The sequence below is a fragment of the Topomyia yanbarensis genome, chromosome 3, assembly GCF_030247195.1.
Source record: "Topomyia yanbarensis strain Yona2022 chromosome 3, ASM3024719v1, whole genome shotgun sequence".
Classification (NCBI taxonomy): Eukaryota; Metazoa; Arthropoda; class Insecta; order Diptera; family Culicidae; genus Topomyia; species Topomyia yanbarensis.
This window is the reverse complement of record NC_080672.1, coordinates 55,883,935-55,901,440: the sequence shown is the minus strand read 5'-3', so window position 1 is coordinate 55,901,440 and position 17,506 is coordinate 55,883,935. Positions and strand designations below refer to the sequence as shown.

The window sequence follows — 17,506 nt, the reverse complement described above, 5'->3', positions numbered from 1 at the left end:
CCACATACAAACGCTCGAGTCCTTCGCGATCATCCACGCACGAACACACCCACGATCTCATAAAAAGTATAACACCCCGGTGATTAAGTGAATGGTTTAGCACTTATAAATTAACAATCCCGGTCTCGAGAGTGAACCTCCAAATGCCTGTGTTCACGCGATCATGAATCGGTTTCATCCGGAATCCCCTATTCTCGGCCCTAGTACCATAAGTCCAATGCTTTCAGGTGGACCAATCAAAAATATAATGCTCATATCCACTAAACTACATAAAATCGAATGTATACACACAAAGTCACATACACGCGACAAACAAATATAAAAATGCTTGAGCCCTTCGCGACCATCCACGCAACCTATACTCGCACTCTTCCAGACATTATAACATCCCGGTGATAATATGAACGTCTCAGCACTTGTAATCACTCAAACGCAGTCTCAAGCGTGAACCTACAGTCCCCCACACTCGCGCATTCATGAATCGTTCACGTCCGGAAGTCTCTATCCTCCATCCCAGAAGTCTAGGTCCACGCCTTAATTGAATCAAATAACTCCACAGCTCCAGTAGGACAACTCTCGAAAAAAAATCGTAATATTATTAATACTCAATAACAATACTAACTCTTCTCTTTATTTTATTTTTATTTATTTTCGGTCTCATGCGTTTTATTCTTGTGATGACCTTCTCGAGCTCATACATCCAAGAAGAGCAACATTGCTGCCAACAATGATTCTTCTCTGCCATCAGACGTCGCCAGGTTTTAGAACAATGGAGATGAGTATGAGAATAATACTTGATGGAATCAGATAAGTAGGAACGATCAACAAACTGCAAGTAGTATATAACGAATTTCTTATTTTGACGTATAAATTATTATTCGTATTAGAATATTATTTACAGGCTCCACACATATCTCAACATACACAAATACACAAATGCTTGACAGGTGACTAGGCCAAATGCATTCACTCGTAGGATCTATCATTTCGATGATCGCCTCGATTCTACGAAACCAGTGCACAAGTAAGCTGACATAAGCTAGTCTCATTTGGTGAATGCATGTAACCTGGAAACCCCAGACACGACACGACGAGACTGACAGACTGGACTCGACGAGGCCTAGTTCAGAGTTTTCGGGCATTTTGCAATGCACGGTTAGTGACCTAATAAAAGAAACATTCGGCATGTTATTTTTCCTTTTATTACTATATCTTAAGTTAGGTTCATACTCATACTCACTAACACAATCAATAGCATATTCTCCCATATACACTCACATCCAAAGCGCACAAACGCCCCTAACTTTCGCGATAACACAAACCTGGTCAAAAACGCGAATTTACATTACAATTTCAATCATCAACACACACCTACGCTCGCAATTTCGCCAACATTAAAACACCCCCTTACTTAAGTGAACTTTTCAGCACCTATAAATTTACAACCGCGGTCTCAAGCATTAACTTACCACTCGCGCGATCATAGACCAGCTACGTTCGGAATTTTCTACTCTCCACTCATGCCTTCAGTTGGACCAATCACGAATGATGCAATGAATGATGCATATTCACCAAACAACACGTTCCTCTACCATACACTAAAAATTAATTATCATATTCACGGTCCGCGCGCGATCGTTCAAGAATACACGTGAATATTCGAATGGCCACACGAATCTAAAATCGAATTTATGCACGCAAAGTTAGAGACACGCTAGCATTCAAATGCTCGAGCCTTTGGCGATCACACTATTACACAATTAGTAAACGCCCACGTTAACTCCTGGACTCGAACGCTAAAAACCACACCTTCCACGCATACACCACCCAGGACTGAACATTAGATTCATACACATAAAGCAACAAGTAATAATTGCAGGTATTCGTCTGGCAACCGGGGGAAGTACATCTCAAACGCAGAACTTATCATTTCAATGATGGCCTTGGATCTGCGTTGCCTGTGTTCAAGGCACCATAGCTTTGTCCGTCAGGTCAAGGATGTATGAAACCCGCTAGCCACCACCCTCGGCCCTAGCTGCCCATAAAGGGATAAAAAAAAAAAAAAAAAAACTTTTTTCTGAGATATTTGTAATTCTTCAAATGTTCTATGATGTTGTTGAAATTAAGAAATTACAGATATTTGTCGAAGACGTCAACTTTTTTATTTTAAAACTTAAGAATTATTAAATAAAGTGGGTTAAAAATACCGCCATTTTGAACGTCAATTACTAAGAGATGTGGAAATATGTGGAAGACATTTCGATTCCATGAGAAAGACAGTGACAAGTACTACAAGAAAAAATACTACTCCTCTATCTGGATCGAAGTGGCGGAACAATCGAGGAATACTTGCTTAAAGTGCATCGCAAACAAATTACACTTCTCGCTTTCAGTGCAGACAGTTGAACTTTCTAAAAACAGAGCATGGTAAACCAGTTTCGTTTCTTTTTGAGTTGACAAACGACAAAAACAGTTTTAGGTTTCGACGAAGATTCTCACCGGTGCGCTTGACATGACGATAGTACAGAAGTGATTGTAGTGACGATACCGGTTGCTTGTGATGCTAAATTGTCGTTTAAAATATGGCGACCGGGAACTGCAATACTTTCGAAGAGCAGCAGATCGCACTCGCTTGAGAGAGCGTAATCTTGGATTCGACCATGGTGGTTTTTGTGGAGGCAGCTTAGGCGGAACAACGCGGGAAACAGCATCCTGCCTAGCGGCGCTGATATATTCCACAGCTTCATCAATAGTGGTGGCCGATTCAATAAAATCCCAATTGGAGATTAGGAGCGTATCTTTCACTGCGGTAAAATCGGCTCGACGAAAGTCCAGAGAAATCGAGCTCTTTATAGACAATTTGTGTAGGCAAAATTGAATGCAACACTAAGAGCAGGGTGGTCAGCATCAAGATCAATCAGGGGCTCGATGGGTACCGATACTGCAGTGACCGGTAGAGCGATATCATTTGCGAGAACGAGATCCAACAGGCGTTCGCAGCCGGCATATGCCAAACCAGCGGATCAATATACGGTGTGTCCCATCATACCTTCGGCAAAAATGTGTGTCAAAGAAAGATCTAAAAATCTCTTGAACAAACCATTTGCGAGAAATTAACACATGGAAAGATAACACAGGAAACCCGATTTTTCAAGAGCCTTTTATTAGTTTTCCTTCCAAAAAAAATCAATTTTTGTTTTTTTTTACATACATTGAATTAATACTACTTTAGGAAAAAATTTCTAAAATCGCCCTTACTATTGCTACCTCCTGAAGTTGGAGAAATAAATTTTGATTTAAACTCTTGTGAACACTTTAATAATGTTTTTCTCGAAACCAATATTTCCGTCCGACAAAGTCCAAATTGCTGAAGAAACGGTGCATGAAACGTTGGAATGTCTGACTGGCACTACACAGGCCAAATTGCATCCTATAGTAAACTCGACCAGGTCGAACGGAGTGACGCTAGCCGTCTTCGGCACATCGCTTTCTTCGACGGGAACATAACAATAAGCACGAACCATACCGAGATTTGTAATAATCACTTTGCCTAGAAAGTTGTTTAAAAGGTTGTGTATGTGATGTACATGGTAGCGATCTGGTACGGTCACACAATTTAGATTGCTGTAGTCGCCGAAGAACCACCAATCTCTATTTTTCTTGGAGACACAATGGCGAGTGCTGGCCCAGCTACTCTTGGAAGGACGACAAATCCCAAGCTCTACCAGTGATTCGAATTCCAGCTTTGCTGCTTTTAATTTGTCCAGAGACATTGTACGGGCTTTGTAGGCAACGGATGGAACGGTTGTCTGTATGTGATAAATTTTCATGCGCATGGTGAAGGTGAAGTAGTGATTTCACGAAATTCTAAAAGTAAATTACGGTATGGATGATCGGACGCTTCTGTCGTAACACCAAAGATAGTGGGTGTCATTCAGCTCCCAATAGCATACAATTTCGTACCTCCATCGATAAGGCGATTGTTGCCGTCCGAAGTGTGCGAGAAAACCGGCACCTATCATCGCCGAAGTAACGTCGGCCAGCAAAAAGTTCCAGGAGAATCTACGATGTAATCCGAGGTCAGTTTCGTGAAGCTGGAGGGGAGATGGTTCTATCGACTTCTATCGTTTCTCGAGGCTGGTATGAATGACACATCGGAGCCTGTATAGATGAGAAATCGTTTGCTGGAAGTGCTGTCGAAAATCTATAACCGGCGGCTATGTGTTGCGCTCACCTCGCCGGGTCCGGATGAGCGAGAAACTAGTTCTTTGATTTTCAGAACTGGCTACGTTGTTCCGGTTGCGAGACGCTGACCGCGAACGATTTTCCTCTTGACGTGCCTTCAGTCGACGGATTTCGGCAGTCAATGCGGCAATCTGATCAGTAAGGTATTGAGTGCCCGTTTTCGGGTGCTTCTACTGCGGCGGCATGTGGAACGAGATCCATTATCTTGTCACCCATTTGTGCTAGTTTTGGGAGGCTGCTTCCGTTAATGCTGAGAACTGGTCCAATGCTTGCCGGGAGATTTTGCAAGAAGAGCATTTTCAGCAGTTCTTCGTCGACGTGGAGTCCGGAAGATAGTTCTTGCATTTTTGCAAGGTGTGTAGTTCAGAGATCGTCTAGATCGCACGAAGCCAGTAATTTTTCCAGTTTCGACTGTGTAGTCAACTCGAATCGTAAGACGCTTTATAACCGCACCATAATTATCCTCTGCTGGTGCGGTTATAAAGCTTTGATCAAGTCAGCAACGTGGCAAATTACCATCTGATCGAGTTTAGCGGCAATGTGATGGAATTTTGTCAACTCCGGTAAGGGCAAGCTGAGATTCGGCATGGGCAAACCACATACTTGGATTCGATTTCCAAAAATCGTTCTACTTGTCTGCGACAGCAGCCGCCGCAGGATTTGCAGCCGGCTCTTGCTTGCTCGTTCTGCATCATAATTGCAGTTTTTCGTTACACAGCGTTTACGGGTCGAATTATGATTCGCCAAGGACTGTAGGAGCCACCAATTGTGAGATCAATATGTTTCGGACAGAAGATTTCCAGAAACGAGAATAACCGACTATTTATTTCTGATTGCCAGTTCATGCCTCTCTGTCCCTAGACTTATCGTTCCGTGCTGCAAGTTTCGTGGCAAGGGTACGCCATCGTCGACCGAGTCATCCATAGCGTTCACTACCGACCGCCCTAGGCCAAAACAACTAGTTTTTACTGCTGATTTAACTCCAAGTTGTACACAGATATAACCGCTGGCTTAAAACACCCAAAAATAGCTTCTGAGTGCAGTGATACTGGCAAACTGGCAATGTGATAGTAAAATGTGTCCATGGGCAAGCAACACAAGCTAAAGCTGTCCACAAGTGTCGCAAGAAAACTCAAGCTTACAAGCTGCATCGCGTTACCGGAAACTGCTGTTGGCTTCGCTATTTCAAGTGCTAGGTTTGGGCTTCAAATCTGCTTCGCGATGCTCGGTGCACTCGTTGATCACCACAATATTGCTGTTAATTGTTTGCTACCTTCCTTTTTGTACATTTCGAGACAGTTTAGCGCTGCTACAGGATCTTTCGCGATTCCAGACTTGCATCGCAGAACCAACTCGGTGATTGTGACATCTTCGTGTTGCTAGCGGTAGGTTTATATGGCATTCGAATGCTCCACTGAAATTTCTTTGCCTTAATCTGCATTTCTTTGACCACGCGAACCTGCTAAAAGGAGTATATTAGTTAGTGCATAACCTATTTCATTAGAATATTGATCGGCGATACTGTACCTAGAAAATTGTTTACATGCCATAAGTTGTTCGCGATAATCGTACCAGCCAACAGATTTCCTGAGTTTTCCTGAGAAGCCGGTCAGCGCAAAACAAAACGGCTGTTGAGGCAGAGGAACACCTCAGTCAGTCCTAGTCCGGCAATCAGGTTAATCAGACGTAAATTATAAGCTGTAGCTGATTAGGCCAGTGAATAAAATTTTGGTTTTTTAACAATCTTTTCAATGTTTTAATGTGGTCTTATTGCTTCTATCATGGCATTATCGTGTTTGAGGTTAAACAGTAGCTAGTTTACCTGCTCCAGCATAACATCCTTGCCCTCAGCCTAGATATTTCAAGCCACAAACATACATAAGACATTTGAATTCTTCTGCCATCTGTACGCATATGCCAAGCAATCCTCTATCGGAGTCTTGAGTACCGTAGACATTTGTACTGTCTTCTTACGATGGACTCCTTACTAAAAACGCTTTTCAGTATAGGGATCGTCTCAGTAAAATTAAGATGCTTAGGCTCCTGCGACGGTATATAACTAATATAGCGGTCGTGCTCCGCGATGCCCTTTCCTGAGTAGCAACCTAACCTTCGTTTGGTTATCTAAACGTGTTTTTCGAAAAGGTCATCGTATCTCCCGTATCATCGTATCGGCATACCTCCTTTTGCCCTAAAGTGATAAGATCCTCAGAATTATATTTTGAGATACTCTGTGCCAATGTTTGAATTCTGGCGTTGAATAACTACAATAGTTAAACTTCTTCAAATAATAAATATATACATTATCTAAACCTGATTGGCATTTTATTTGCATTCGTCAATATCTGAGTAAAAATGTTGATACATTTAAAGTAATCTTAAACCGATAGTAAAATCTTTGTATTCGAGATGCATAACTAAATCTACCGTTTTTTTTGTTTACTTCGTTTGGCGAGTACAAACACATCTTTGCCCTTGAGTTCCACTTAACATGCCCTCACTTTGATTTGGCTTAAATCTAGACGTACACTTATTTACACTACAGACTACAGGCATGGCACATCGTCTTTAATCGCCCAGGACCATTTCGTTGCCATTCGCCACCGTCTCGATGCCCGGTTTTGGCAGCAACCGTGGCATCGGATGTCCCTGGAACTTTCCCCGTTCGCTGATGCAGGTTTTGTTTTTCATATGAATCAAATAATTCTGCCGGTAGCGGAATCCCTTCTGGCACCAGTCACAGTTGAAGGGCGTATCCTTGCTATGTATTCGCATGTGCGATTTGAGGTGATCGGTGCGCTTGAATGTTTTATGGCACAGTTTGCACTGGTACGGTCGTTCGCCCGGCATTTTTTCCATTGGCGGTGCCCGCTGGCGAATTGTTCCGTACTTTGTGAAGGCCGAAGTACCGTTAAAACTGTTGCTGTTGTCATCATCGCTGTAGTAAAGATGAGGAATATCCGAGAGGCGCGGTGGCTTTTCCGGCTGTTCGTTAGAGATAGAGTTTTCCTCCTCGTCGGCAAAGTCACCCAAACCATTGAATTCTTCCGGGGAAATCTCTTCACCCATGTCCTCTTCGTCCGATAGGGCTATAATGTCGTCGTCTGCTGATCCGTTTATGACAGCTCCATTTGTAGCAGCAGTAGGACTGATCAGTTGTTTAAGCTGCTGTTGTGCTTTCTGTTGCTCCTGAATTCCACGCATAATCTCCGAACGGTCAATCTCAATTTGCAGATGGGAGGTCTTGTGTCGTCTTAGATGTTGCATTCGTTTGAAACATTTCTTGCACACTTCACATTGGTGCGGTCTGTTCGGAGTTGGTTCGTACTGATCTTCCCGCACAGCGGGTGGCGGTGGGACGGGTTCCAGCACCCGTTGAACGGGTGCCTTTGAGAAGACGAATCTACGTCGGACCATCGCCACCCAGTTTTTGGGCAATCTAACCTCATCGATCTCAGCCGGATGTGCTTGAGCCACGTGACGTCGACAATGCGGGCGTCTCAGAAAACGTTTGCGACAAATTTTGCACTGATGAGGTCTTTCACCACCCACCACGTGCAGCAACGTGTTCAATTTGGCACCAAACTCCTTGGACCATTTAGGAACTCTTATACCGTTTTGGACGCTTATCTGTGGAGCTACCGAGTCCGATTCTTGAGCATCGTCCACGTCTTCGTAGCTGTTGTCGTAGTAGTGATCATTCTGCTGCATCATATCCTCCAGTGGAACTTCTTCCCCGATCAGATAACTTTGGCTGTCATCTCCGCCGTTCTGCGGCGATGTCGAAAAGGATGATTTCTGTTGTGGTGTCGTTTCCACGGTTTGTGATGGATGAACCGGTGCACCGGGGAAGAAAATGTGCCGATATTTAACCTTCAGGTACTCGTCCGTACCGATGCACTGCTCCCGAAAGGTATGCCAATCCTCGAGGCGAGTGTTGCAAAATTCGCAGATTGTGACCGGAGCGCCATCGTAGTGTTCGATCTAGAAAGAAAGGAAAAAAGTTGGGTGGTTAAAGGAATGTCTGTTCAGGTATGGTTGTTGAATTTTTCTCGACAGAATAGAATACACCTTGATAGTTAAAATTATCAGTTATTTTTATTCAAAAAATAGTCACTGAATTTATAGCAGTTGTGCATTACAACAGAGAGTAAACTATGAAATAGATTTCTATCGAATAATACATAATCAGTACACAGTGGCGCAACAAGACCAAATCTATGCTCACTGTTACTTGCATGTTTTTAATTTGAGAGTACTAAATGACAATTAATTCTGCACACTCAATTCGGCGCGGTAATTTCCCAACAGCCGGTGTAGTCAGCAAATTTAGAAACTGATATCTCAGTAAAGTGAGATTTGTTTGCTGATTTTCGGTGAAATATTTTGCCAGTCTCAGTTATCAAACGTCACTTTTACTGAAATCTCAGCTGTTGAGATATCGGCAAAAGATGCGAAAATGGCTGAGATTCGGCAGAAAAAATTAAGTGTGCGATGCAGCGCACGATGTTCGAAAATTCAAATCTGTTTTGATCCGCCTAGTGGTGCAATTGTGCCTTTCTCATTTCGTCAAGCTTTGATTACATGGCTGGTTATGTTCAATATGATTGTGGAAATCTCTTTATCTTTCTTAGAACACCTATATAGAAAGGCCATCCACATAACCGGAGCTCGTGATTACACTTCGGACATTTTAACAATTTTTGCACTGATAAGGGTTATTTTGCTTGGTGAAGAAATACGTCACTGTAGAAAGTAGAAGATATATTCTGAAATTTTTATATCCCAGACTAATACTTCATTTGATTGATCCAGCGGTTTAATTAGAAATCTACAATACACAACATATGGTAAAAAGCATAATCGGTTAACAACCTACACATACACCAATCATGTCATGCTGTCGAATCTCTGATCTGGTTCGACTCGAACAGATCGCACCCACCCGAAAAGGTTACTCAGCATTTCTAGCAGCTGGTGTAGAGCGGGAAAAATTAGTCATATTTCGGGATGTTTTGACTACACTAAAAGGGGATTTATAATAATTATTGTGAAGCACAAAATATATTAATTTTTGACCTCGAGCCAAAAACCAAAGTAAACGTAGGAATTTCAGATATTTTACGCGAAATAACACAGATTTCAATAAAAAGACGTTGAAAATGTGATTAAAATCGGGAGATCGCAGCAACCTTTGACGAAGAAGGTGTTTTTTCTTGATTGCGGCAATGGATTTCAAAAAAAGCTCCCAATTCATGGAGTGATTAATCGTGGATTTGTATCGAATTACAGTGACGGTCCAGAATAGCTCAGTTTGTACGCTGAACACATAGGAATGGGTCGAAGTAAATCTTCGAAGGACGAGACGATGTTGCGTTACCCGAGGACATCGGAATAATGGAAAAATTGAGACAAAATTACAAACTGCCAGCAAGAAGTTCTATCGCAGTTGCAATCAGTGAATATGTACCTCAAGATGTCAGTTAGGTGGTCCTAGCGGCCGTTCCCGCTATTAACGTGGATCATATGAAGAAAAAAATGAAAATTCACCAACTCAAACTGGAGGCCATCTACCTGATGTCGAGGCACAACAAATAACTAACCACGTTCACAGCGCTTAGATCCCAAGCATTATTGCCCCAAGGGACAACTACAGGCTTTAGTACAGCGACATCATGTAAGTAGTGTCTCGAATCGGTCTGAATTCACGAAGATCAAACCAGGATATTGGACGGATTCTTCTTACTAGACACCGGTGAGATCGTTTCACAATTTTAACTACCTAAAATGTTACCTTTAAATGCTATAACCAAATTTGAATTTTTGGTTTCACCTGCATTAGCCAAAATACAGATCATCTGGTTAGATTATTCAATTTATTTTCGTAAATATTAGCTTAATTTATCTCGTCACGTTGTGCTACCTTTCAATTCGGAGAAGGCAGTTGATGCTTCTAACTATTCTAAATTAATTTCTAAATCATTTCGAAGATCGCTTGTCCAAATTGTGAGTTTTTGCTAAACGAGAGTAGCACTCACACAAGCCATAAGCGCGTATTGTGGACAGAATCTTTTAGACGTGTCATAATAGTGCATGGAAAATTTTCTATACAAATAATGCTTCAATTATTAACATTCATTCATATATTCGGATTAGTTTGGTCTAGATACATTCGGTGAGATGCATTATGAAGGAAATTGGACAAGGCATCAAAAATAATAATTTGTAGTTACAATATTTCCAGTTACTAAAATTGCTTTTTTACCGCAATACTTGTATTTTTATTTAGAAAATATTTGTGCCTTTGTATTCCTCCAATCTTTTGACGAGCCAATCCCAAGATTCAGAGATTCGAACCAAAAAACTCACAATTTCTCATCAAGTTTTTTACTATATCTCGGTAACCAAGCAAAATTTCAAAATTCCGAAAACGCAACTTAGTAGATATGACATATCTGAATCTTTTTACCCTAAAATGGAGTTTGTGATAAGATAGCACGACAACGACGATGTATGATTTCCGTCGTGAGTGTCCACTTTTTTAACGTTGTTCATTTCAAAATTCTAGAAAAGTTAATTTTATCGTTAATGTTTTAGTTTTAATAGAGATAAATCTGCTGCACTTGCTGGATTTTCTCATTTTTATTTTTTCATCTAAATTGAATACTACATACATATCATATAAATCACATACCCTGTAAGGGTTTTTTGTGACACTTTTAGTTCCACTATCGCTTGCATGTGCGACAGACTACTTGTGTGCATCTTAAGTGTTATATGGCACCAATGAAGCACAGGGGTGGTATAGAAGGGTACGCGTGTTGCGGATGCAAGTGATGGTGGAGTCGAGAAGTGTTACAGGAGAGATCCATGCTAGGTATAAACATATTCCGAATATATGTGAAAATATTCCGCTAAGAGCGAATAAAGGCGCTTTAACCTAGGCTTATTAGCCAGGGCAAGGTGTAAATACCTCTGTCCCATCCGAAAGGACCAAAGGGGTGCCATTAACCTTCTTAGCCAAGTCATTCTCAACGATTTATTATATCCCCTTCGAACTGAAACGGTCGGTACGGTTGTCCTCGTTTCTTCCTCTTTTAAGTTTCAAAAGAATTCGTTAATTAAATTATTCATTAAATTAATAATTTAATTGCCGTCTAATTTTGAAACATCTTCAAACCCAACTCTGCACAGTAGGCCTCCCCCAGAAGTAATACCGAGAGGTAGTCCCTGGGCGGAACAATGGCGGAGCCCAATGGAGTTTAGCCGGTATTAATGGCTGCGTCACCATTAGAGCCCGACACACCCCCAGTACACCCCGTGTGGTAGCTTGGCATCTACTAATAGTACGTGTACTGGGCTAGTACGTAAATGTATTCTCCATTGTAAAAAAAATAGGCCTGACCGTTTTAATATTTGCGTCATGTGAAAATATGCTTCAAATATTAATATTGACAAGAAAAACACTACAGACTAACTGCTGTGTTTTCCAGGATACTTTTCAATACTGGCTGTGTAGGGGTTAGAATAGAATAGAAATAGTTGAAAATGTGATTAAAATCGGCATACAATTGTTGATTTTTGTAGAGTTGTCCTACTGGACTTGTGGAGCTGGGTTCTCAGCTCTGGGCTCCTTGTTAGAATCACTCACGACAATTGCAGACGGGACGGGAAATGTCCACTACTAAGGGAAGGTTTGAGGCCCATTCCGGTGCACCGTAACTCTAATTGTGGTGAAGCCCTTCTTAAAACCTATAAAACTAGAAATGTTACTTTGGATGTGCCGTGTTTGCAAATATTGTTCCACAATTTGATGGTGGTATTCGTGGACGGGGAGTCATTGTGTGTCCATTTATTGGTCGAATTCGTCATTGTGCATACACTAATTAAATTAATTTAATAATTAAATCAATTTAATAAATACATAAGTAGAAACCTATTAGCTGTCGCTTTGTAATAATCGTAGTTTTTCGTACTAGTGTACAATTGTTATGTGCTAGCCGTATGTCTATCTGTTAGTCTGAGTATTTGTGACAGTTGGGTCAGGGAATGGATGCAGAACTGGTGTATATGATAGAATAGTGGCTAATACTTGTGGTGATCAATTTGTGCATTTGGTTCTATTCATTCGGGAAAGTCGGATTGGATGAATTAGGGTACAATGAATTTACCGACGCACGTGAATCATCCATTCCCGGTCAGCATAGCATGATGAAAGTCTAACAGCATGCGATTGTCATTAATGGCAAATAAGTTTGTATGCTGCGACATTAGGGTGCCCAGTATATTTCGAGGGTTGTGCAAATGATGGTAGGTATCAAGGTTTGAAGTTTCCGAAAGCGCGCGATCCGCGATCGATAATTTTTTATGTGATACTCACACTGCGATACTACTGTGGCGGAAAAGCCCTTGCACCACAACAAGATACACTATCGCTCTTAGGAAAAATCGACATATAATTTTTTTTTTTTTTTTTTTTCGAGAGTTGTCCTACTGGAGCTGTAGAGCTAGGTTCTCGGAAGGGCTCCCCGTCAGAATCACATACTACAATTTGCAGACGAGACAGGCAATGTCGCCCAATAAAACACTGCAATAGGCCAATTGTAGCGGGCCGTGATTCTGAATGTGATATTCATTGTACGGTTCAGGCATGTGCGGGCGTAGGGACTCGGAATCGCGTGTAGCATCGCGAAGGGCTCGAACATTTGTGCGTTAATGTGCTCGATCGCGTGTGCGTTTGTATGTCGCGTGTGCTAACGTGTAACTTCGCGTGCATAAATTCTATTTCATAACCGTGTGCCTTTCGCATATTCGCGTGTGTTCTAGAATAATCGCGCGCGGACCGTGAATCTGATACTTAATTTTTTGTGTACGGTTCAGATTCCAGAAGGAAGTGGGTTCTTCCATATCATTAGAGTTCCCAATCATGTCGTCGTAGAACGCGTGGTCTAGTGGATATGAGCTTTATTTTTTTTTTTGATTGGTCCAACTGAATGTATGGACCTAAATTGCTAGAATGAAGGTTAAAGATTTCCGGACGTGACCGATTCATGATCGCGCATTTGCGGGTTGGCGTTTGAGATCGCGTTTGTAACTTCGTAAGTACTAAAACGTTCACACAATTGCCGCAGTGTTATCAAGTTTACGCGATCGCGGGCATAGGTGTGCGTAGATGATCGCGAAGGGCTTAAGCGTTCGTATGTTGACGTGTTTGTCGCGTGTGCTCGCGTGTATGTGACTTCGCGTGTATAAATTCGATTTTGAAATCCTGCGGCGATTCATATATTCGCGGACCGTCATTCTGATCTTTAGTTTTCGGTGTACGGATCACATTCTGACAGGGAGAGAGTTACCCCATATCACTAGAGTTTCCGGTCATGTCGCCATGGAACGTTTTGTCTAGTGGATATGGTAGTTATTTTTCAATTTTATTATTTTTTTAATAATTAACAAGGACCTAGATTGTTTGTACCGAGGATAGATACTTCCGGACGATCCCGATTCATGATGGCGCGAGCGCGGGAGTTTGTAGGTTGACACTTGAGATCGTGTTGGTAAGTTTATGAGTGCTTAGATTTTCACCTTAGCACCGGGGTGTAATCATGTTTGCGAGTTCGTGGGCGTAGGTTGCTTGGAAAATCGCGAGGGGCTCGTTTGTGCGCTGACGTGATTTTGTAACGTGTGTTCTTGAATGGTTGCGCGAACCGTGAGTCTGATATTAAATTTTCAGTGCGCGGTTTGAATTCTGGCAGAGAGTGAGATCGTTTATATCGATAGGGTTCCCGGTCATGTCGCCATGAGACGTGTTGTCTAATAGGTATGGGCGTATTTTCTTAATTGGTCCAGCTGAAGACATGGACCTAGGCTTCTAGGAACAAGGATAGACTTTCGGACATGACCGATTCGTAATCGCGTGCACGATGGCATTTTTGTAGGTTCCCGCTGAGACCGCGTTTGAGAATGAGTGAGTGTTAAGACGTTCACTATCACCATCTTTGTTGACCCAGCTGAAGGCGAGTGTAGAATGGCAGTATAGGACTCGAAAAGGAGAAATAAAAGACTATATATGAGAGACGTAATAGATTAGATAGGTACAAGATACAGCTGAAGTTATGATCATCACATGAGACATACATTAGTACTTCAAACACTACTAATACTTGAATAGCCAATCACCACACATAGCACATCCTTTCTCAATTATCTATTTGTTACTGGTTGATTGTTGGTTATGAGCTGGTGAATAGAGGAAAGGTATAGAACAGACAAAAGGCTCATATCAGCCCTCCCGGCCTCCTCGACACACCACTATCGAGGCGTATTGTAATCAACATCTTGAAGCGGGCTTCTTATATAAATCAAATCCTCAGTAGTCATAATGTTTGGTTTAACATGAGAACTAATTAACCTCTAGTAGTAGAACTTGGTGCAAACAAAAACTAAAAAGAGCGAAGGTCCTTATATTTAGATAACTCTATTGAATATATTGTGGCTTGATGATGTTTACAATACCGTCAATCCCATCAACCTGCAAGAGGGCACTATCGCTCTTAGGAAAAATCGACATATAATTGTTCATTTAAAAAAATGCAACAAAAAATAAACCCGATCGAGATTTGTTCGAGTTACATTTACGGTCAGCTTCGCGAAAAATGCGTTCAAAGTCAGGGTTTGCATAAGAGGCCTTGAAGCAGAATTGAAAATTCTAGCATTTAGATATTATTGGAACTTTTTTTTTGTTTTTTTTTATTTTAAATTTTTATTTTCAAAAAATCGCTCTATCCGAAAGTACAAATTCGTGAGAATTTTTTTCGTCAAATTTTCATAGAGATCCGAGCAAGAGATTGAAAGTTAAACCCACCAAAAGTAGTGAAACTTTAAGACCGATTTTCCAAAAACAAATGGCTTTTCAGTGATCACAATAACCGAAAAACTATTCTAATTCTTCGTTCGTTTCTGAATTGTTTCTAATTAATTTTTCTCGTTCCTTATCGATTTCTTTTGTATGTGTAAAGTTTTATATCAAGGATGAGTTTTTTCAAGATCTTTAGAGCAAAAGATACCAAAGTTTTTTTGGAAAAATGTTCGGGGGACCCGGAGCTATTAATTCGGACCCCTCGAGTTTCTCAGGAAATCGTAAGACTTTCTGACATATTCGTGGAACCGCTATTCCAAAACATTATTTTTCACAACTGAATCTATTTCTTTGCTTTTTTTTTAGAAAGGAGATACAACATGCTTTATTTTATGCCATCTTCAAAACAAAAATCATTATAATGCACAGTGGGACAACTTAGAACAAAAGGTGGACTAAAGTCCAAACTTTGCAGTATCGGTTTAAATAGGACGATTTTATGTAATTTTGGTACGCTGAATTCGTTTTTGACATTAAAACATTTCAAAAATAAGCGTTTACTATTCATTAGGGCGTCTCAAAAAATTTTTTTTTCGAAGTCGTTCCTAAAATTTGTGTATATTAATTTTCGTGTACTAAATCGTTTTTGATATTTAAACATTAAAAAAAAAATCAATATGCGTTAGGGTGGCTCAAAGAATTATTTTGTAGTGAAGATACAAAAAAAAATTTAAAAAAGTTTTGTGCGCTAAATTTTTATTTTAATTATAAAATCAGAAATTAGCTTTATTACTTATTAGAGTGGCTCAAAAGTATTTTGTCTTTGATAATGATTTTTTTCAATAGTAATTTTGGAATTTATTTTCCATATTGAAATGAATTAATTGACAACTCATTATGGGGCTTCAGAAATGACTATTTTGTTTTTACGAATCAAATAAGATGAGTTCGACTAATTTTGGAATATTTATTTCGTTAGTGGGTTACTTGATATGAAAGCTACATTTTCTATCATTTTTAAAACAAGCATTTTGAGCATCTTAGTAGAATGCTTAATTACATTCACTAATCAACAAGATTATTAACGATTTTTTTCGTAGGTGTGTTTTAAGTTACTTAGATTACTTATTTCATATCATAAATGAAAATAAATCCAAAACCCTTTTTTCGTGTATATGGTTCATTTAACAATGGTCTTATTTTATTTGGATAATATCGCATACCCTTAAGCTATATCGGTGCTATGCAAATTCGGATCAAAATACTCACCAAATGACTAAAACTCAACTGTGTTCACTCTATTTGACAGTTATTGCGCAAGTTAGCAAGAAATAGTTCCAGAAACATTTTATACCATATTTCAGATGGTTGAAAATATTTGCTGATTTTCAATCAGTCTTAATACCTCTACCATCTAAAAACATACTTCCCACTCAGCTCCTTAGTCTTGATCACTAGTAAAACCCTCTCAATGCTATTTGAAAGTTGTGCATTTATTCGTGTCATTATTCTAGCTATAAAGTGATTATCCAAATTCAATATCAGTAATAACCATGCGTCTCCATTCACAGTTTTTTTTTAAATTTTGACTGCTTCGCAAGTTTTCGCAAAACTAGCATATACTCATTTGAAAGAGAAAATTAAAAGCTTTCGAATGAGTATAGTGTGATCGCGGGCATTCACGGGCGTCGTTGTTGTTATCGCATTTGAAGTTTGAATTCAATAAAAATTAATGACAAACTGTTATCTAAACACTAACAAAAGTAACTAGTGACTTATTTTTGGCAATTTTATGATGTAATTTTATCACACCGATAATTTTGGTGAAGTAATGCAATGCATAAAATCAACCATTTCTTTGAAAAACGAAAATAATCGGATGTAGTTCCTATGGTCAAATTATGCAAAAAAAAACACTTGAATTACGCCCTTAAAAAGCTGCCAAAAATTCATTTTACGTTCAAATCACTTAAAATCTCGCAAAAATGTCTCTGATGGCTCAGCTGATAGAAGAAAAATACTAGCGAGTATATCGCATAACATTCATATATGGACTTAAGTCCGGGCTCGTCTCACCGCGTAATGGTGAAACCGTGAGTAAAATAACAAATAAAAGTGGAAAAAGTAACAGGTAAGTGTTTTGGAACGCTTGCGGCTCTTATTTTATGGAATGTTTTTTTTGAGAAAACACAGATATTTTCAAGACACTCATTTTGTGCGAAGTGAGCGTACGGGGTTATTCAGACCCCCTATTCCATCAACCACCGTTCAGCGGCTTGCAGCTACGCACTCGATTACACGCGCCACAGCAAAGAAAATACATGATTCGCCAGCTGTGACTAACCAGATTAGGTTTTTTAACGCAATTTATTTATTTTTTGCTTCTTAAGGAGTGCCCCCAATAAA

The 17,506-nt window shown here is 40.2% G+C and overlaps 1 protein-coding gene across 1 annotated transcript in view; it reads right to left on the bottom strand.

The window, feature by feature from the left end:
• Positions 1-6,544: 6,544 nt before the first annotated feature.
• Positions 6,545-17,506, bottom strand: part of LOC131689354 (spalt-like protein sem-4) — a 53,149-nt gene continuing 42,187 nt past the window's right edge. Inside the window, exon 2 of the mRNA XM_058974384.1 lies at positions 6,545-8,229. Coding sequence (XP_058830367.1) covers positions 6,814-8,229 — 1,416 coding nt within the window. The 3' untranslated portion in view covers positions 6,545-6,813. The remainder of the gene's footprint in view (positions 8,230-17,506) is intronic.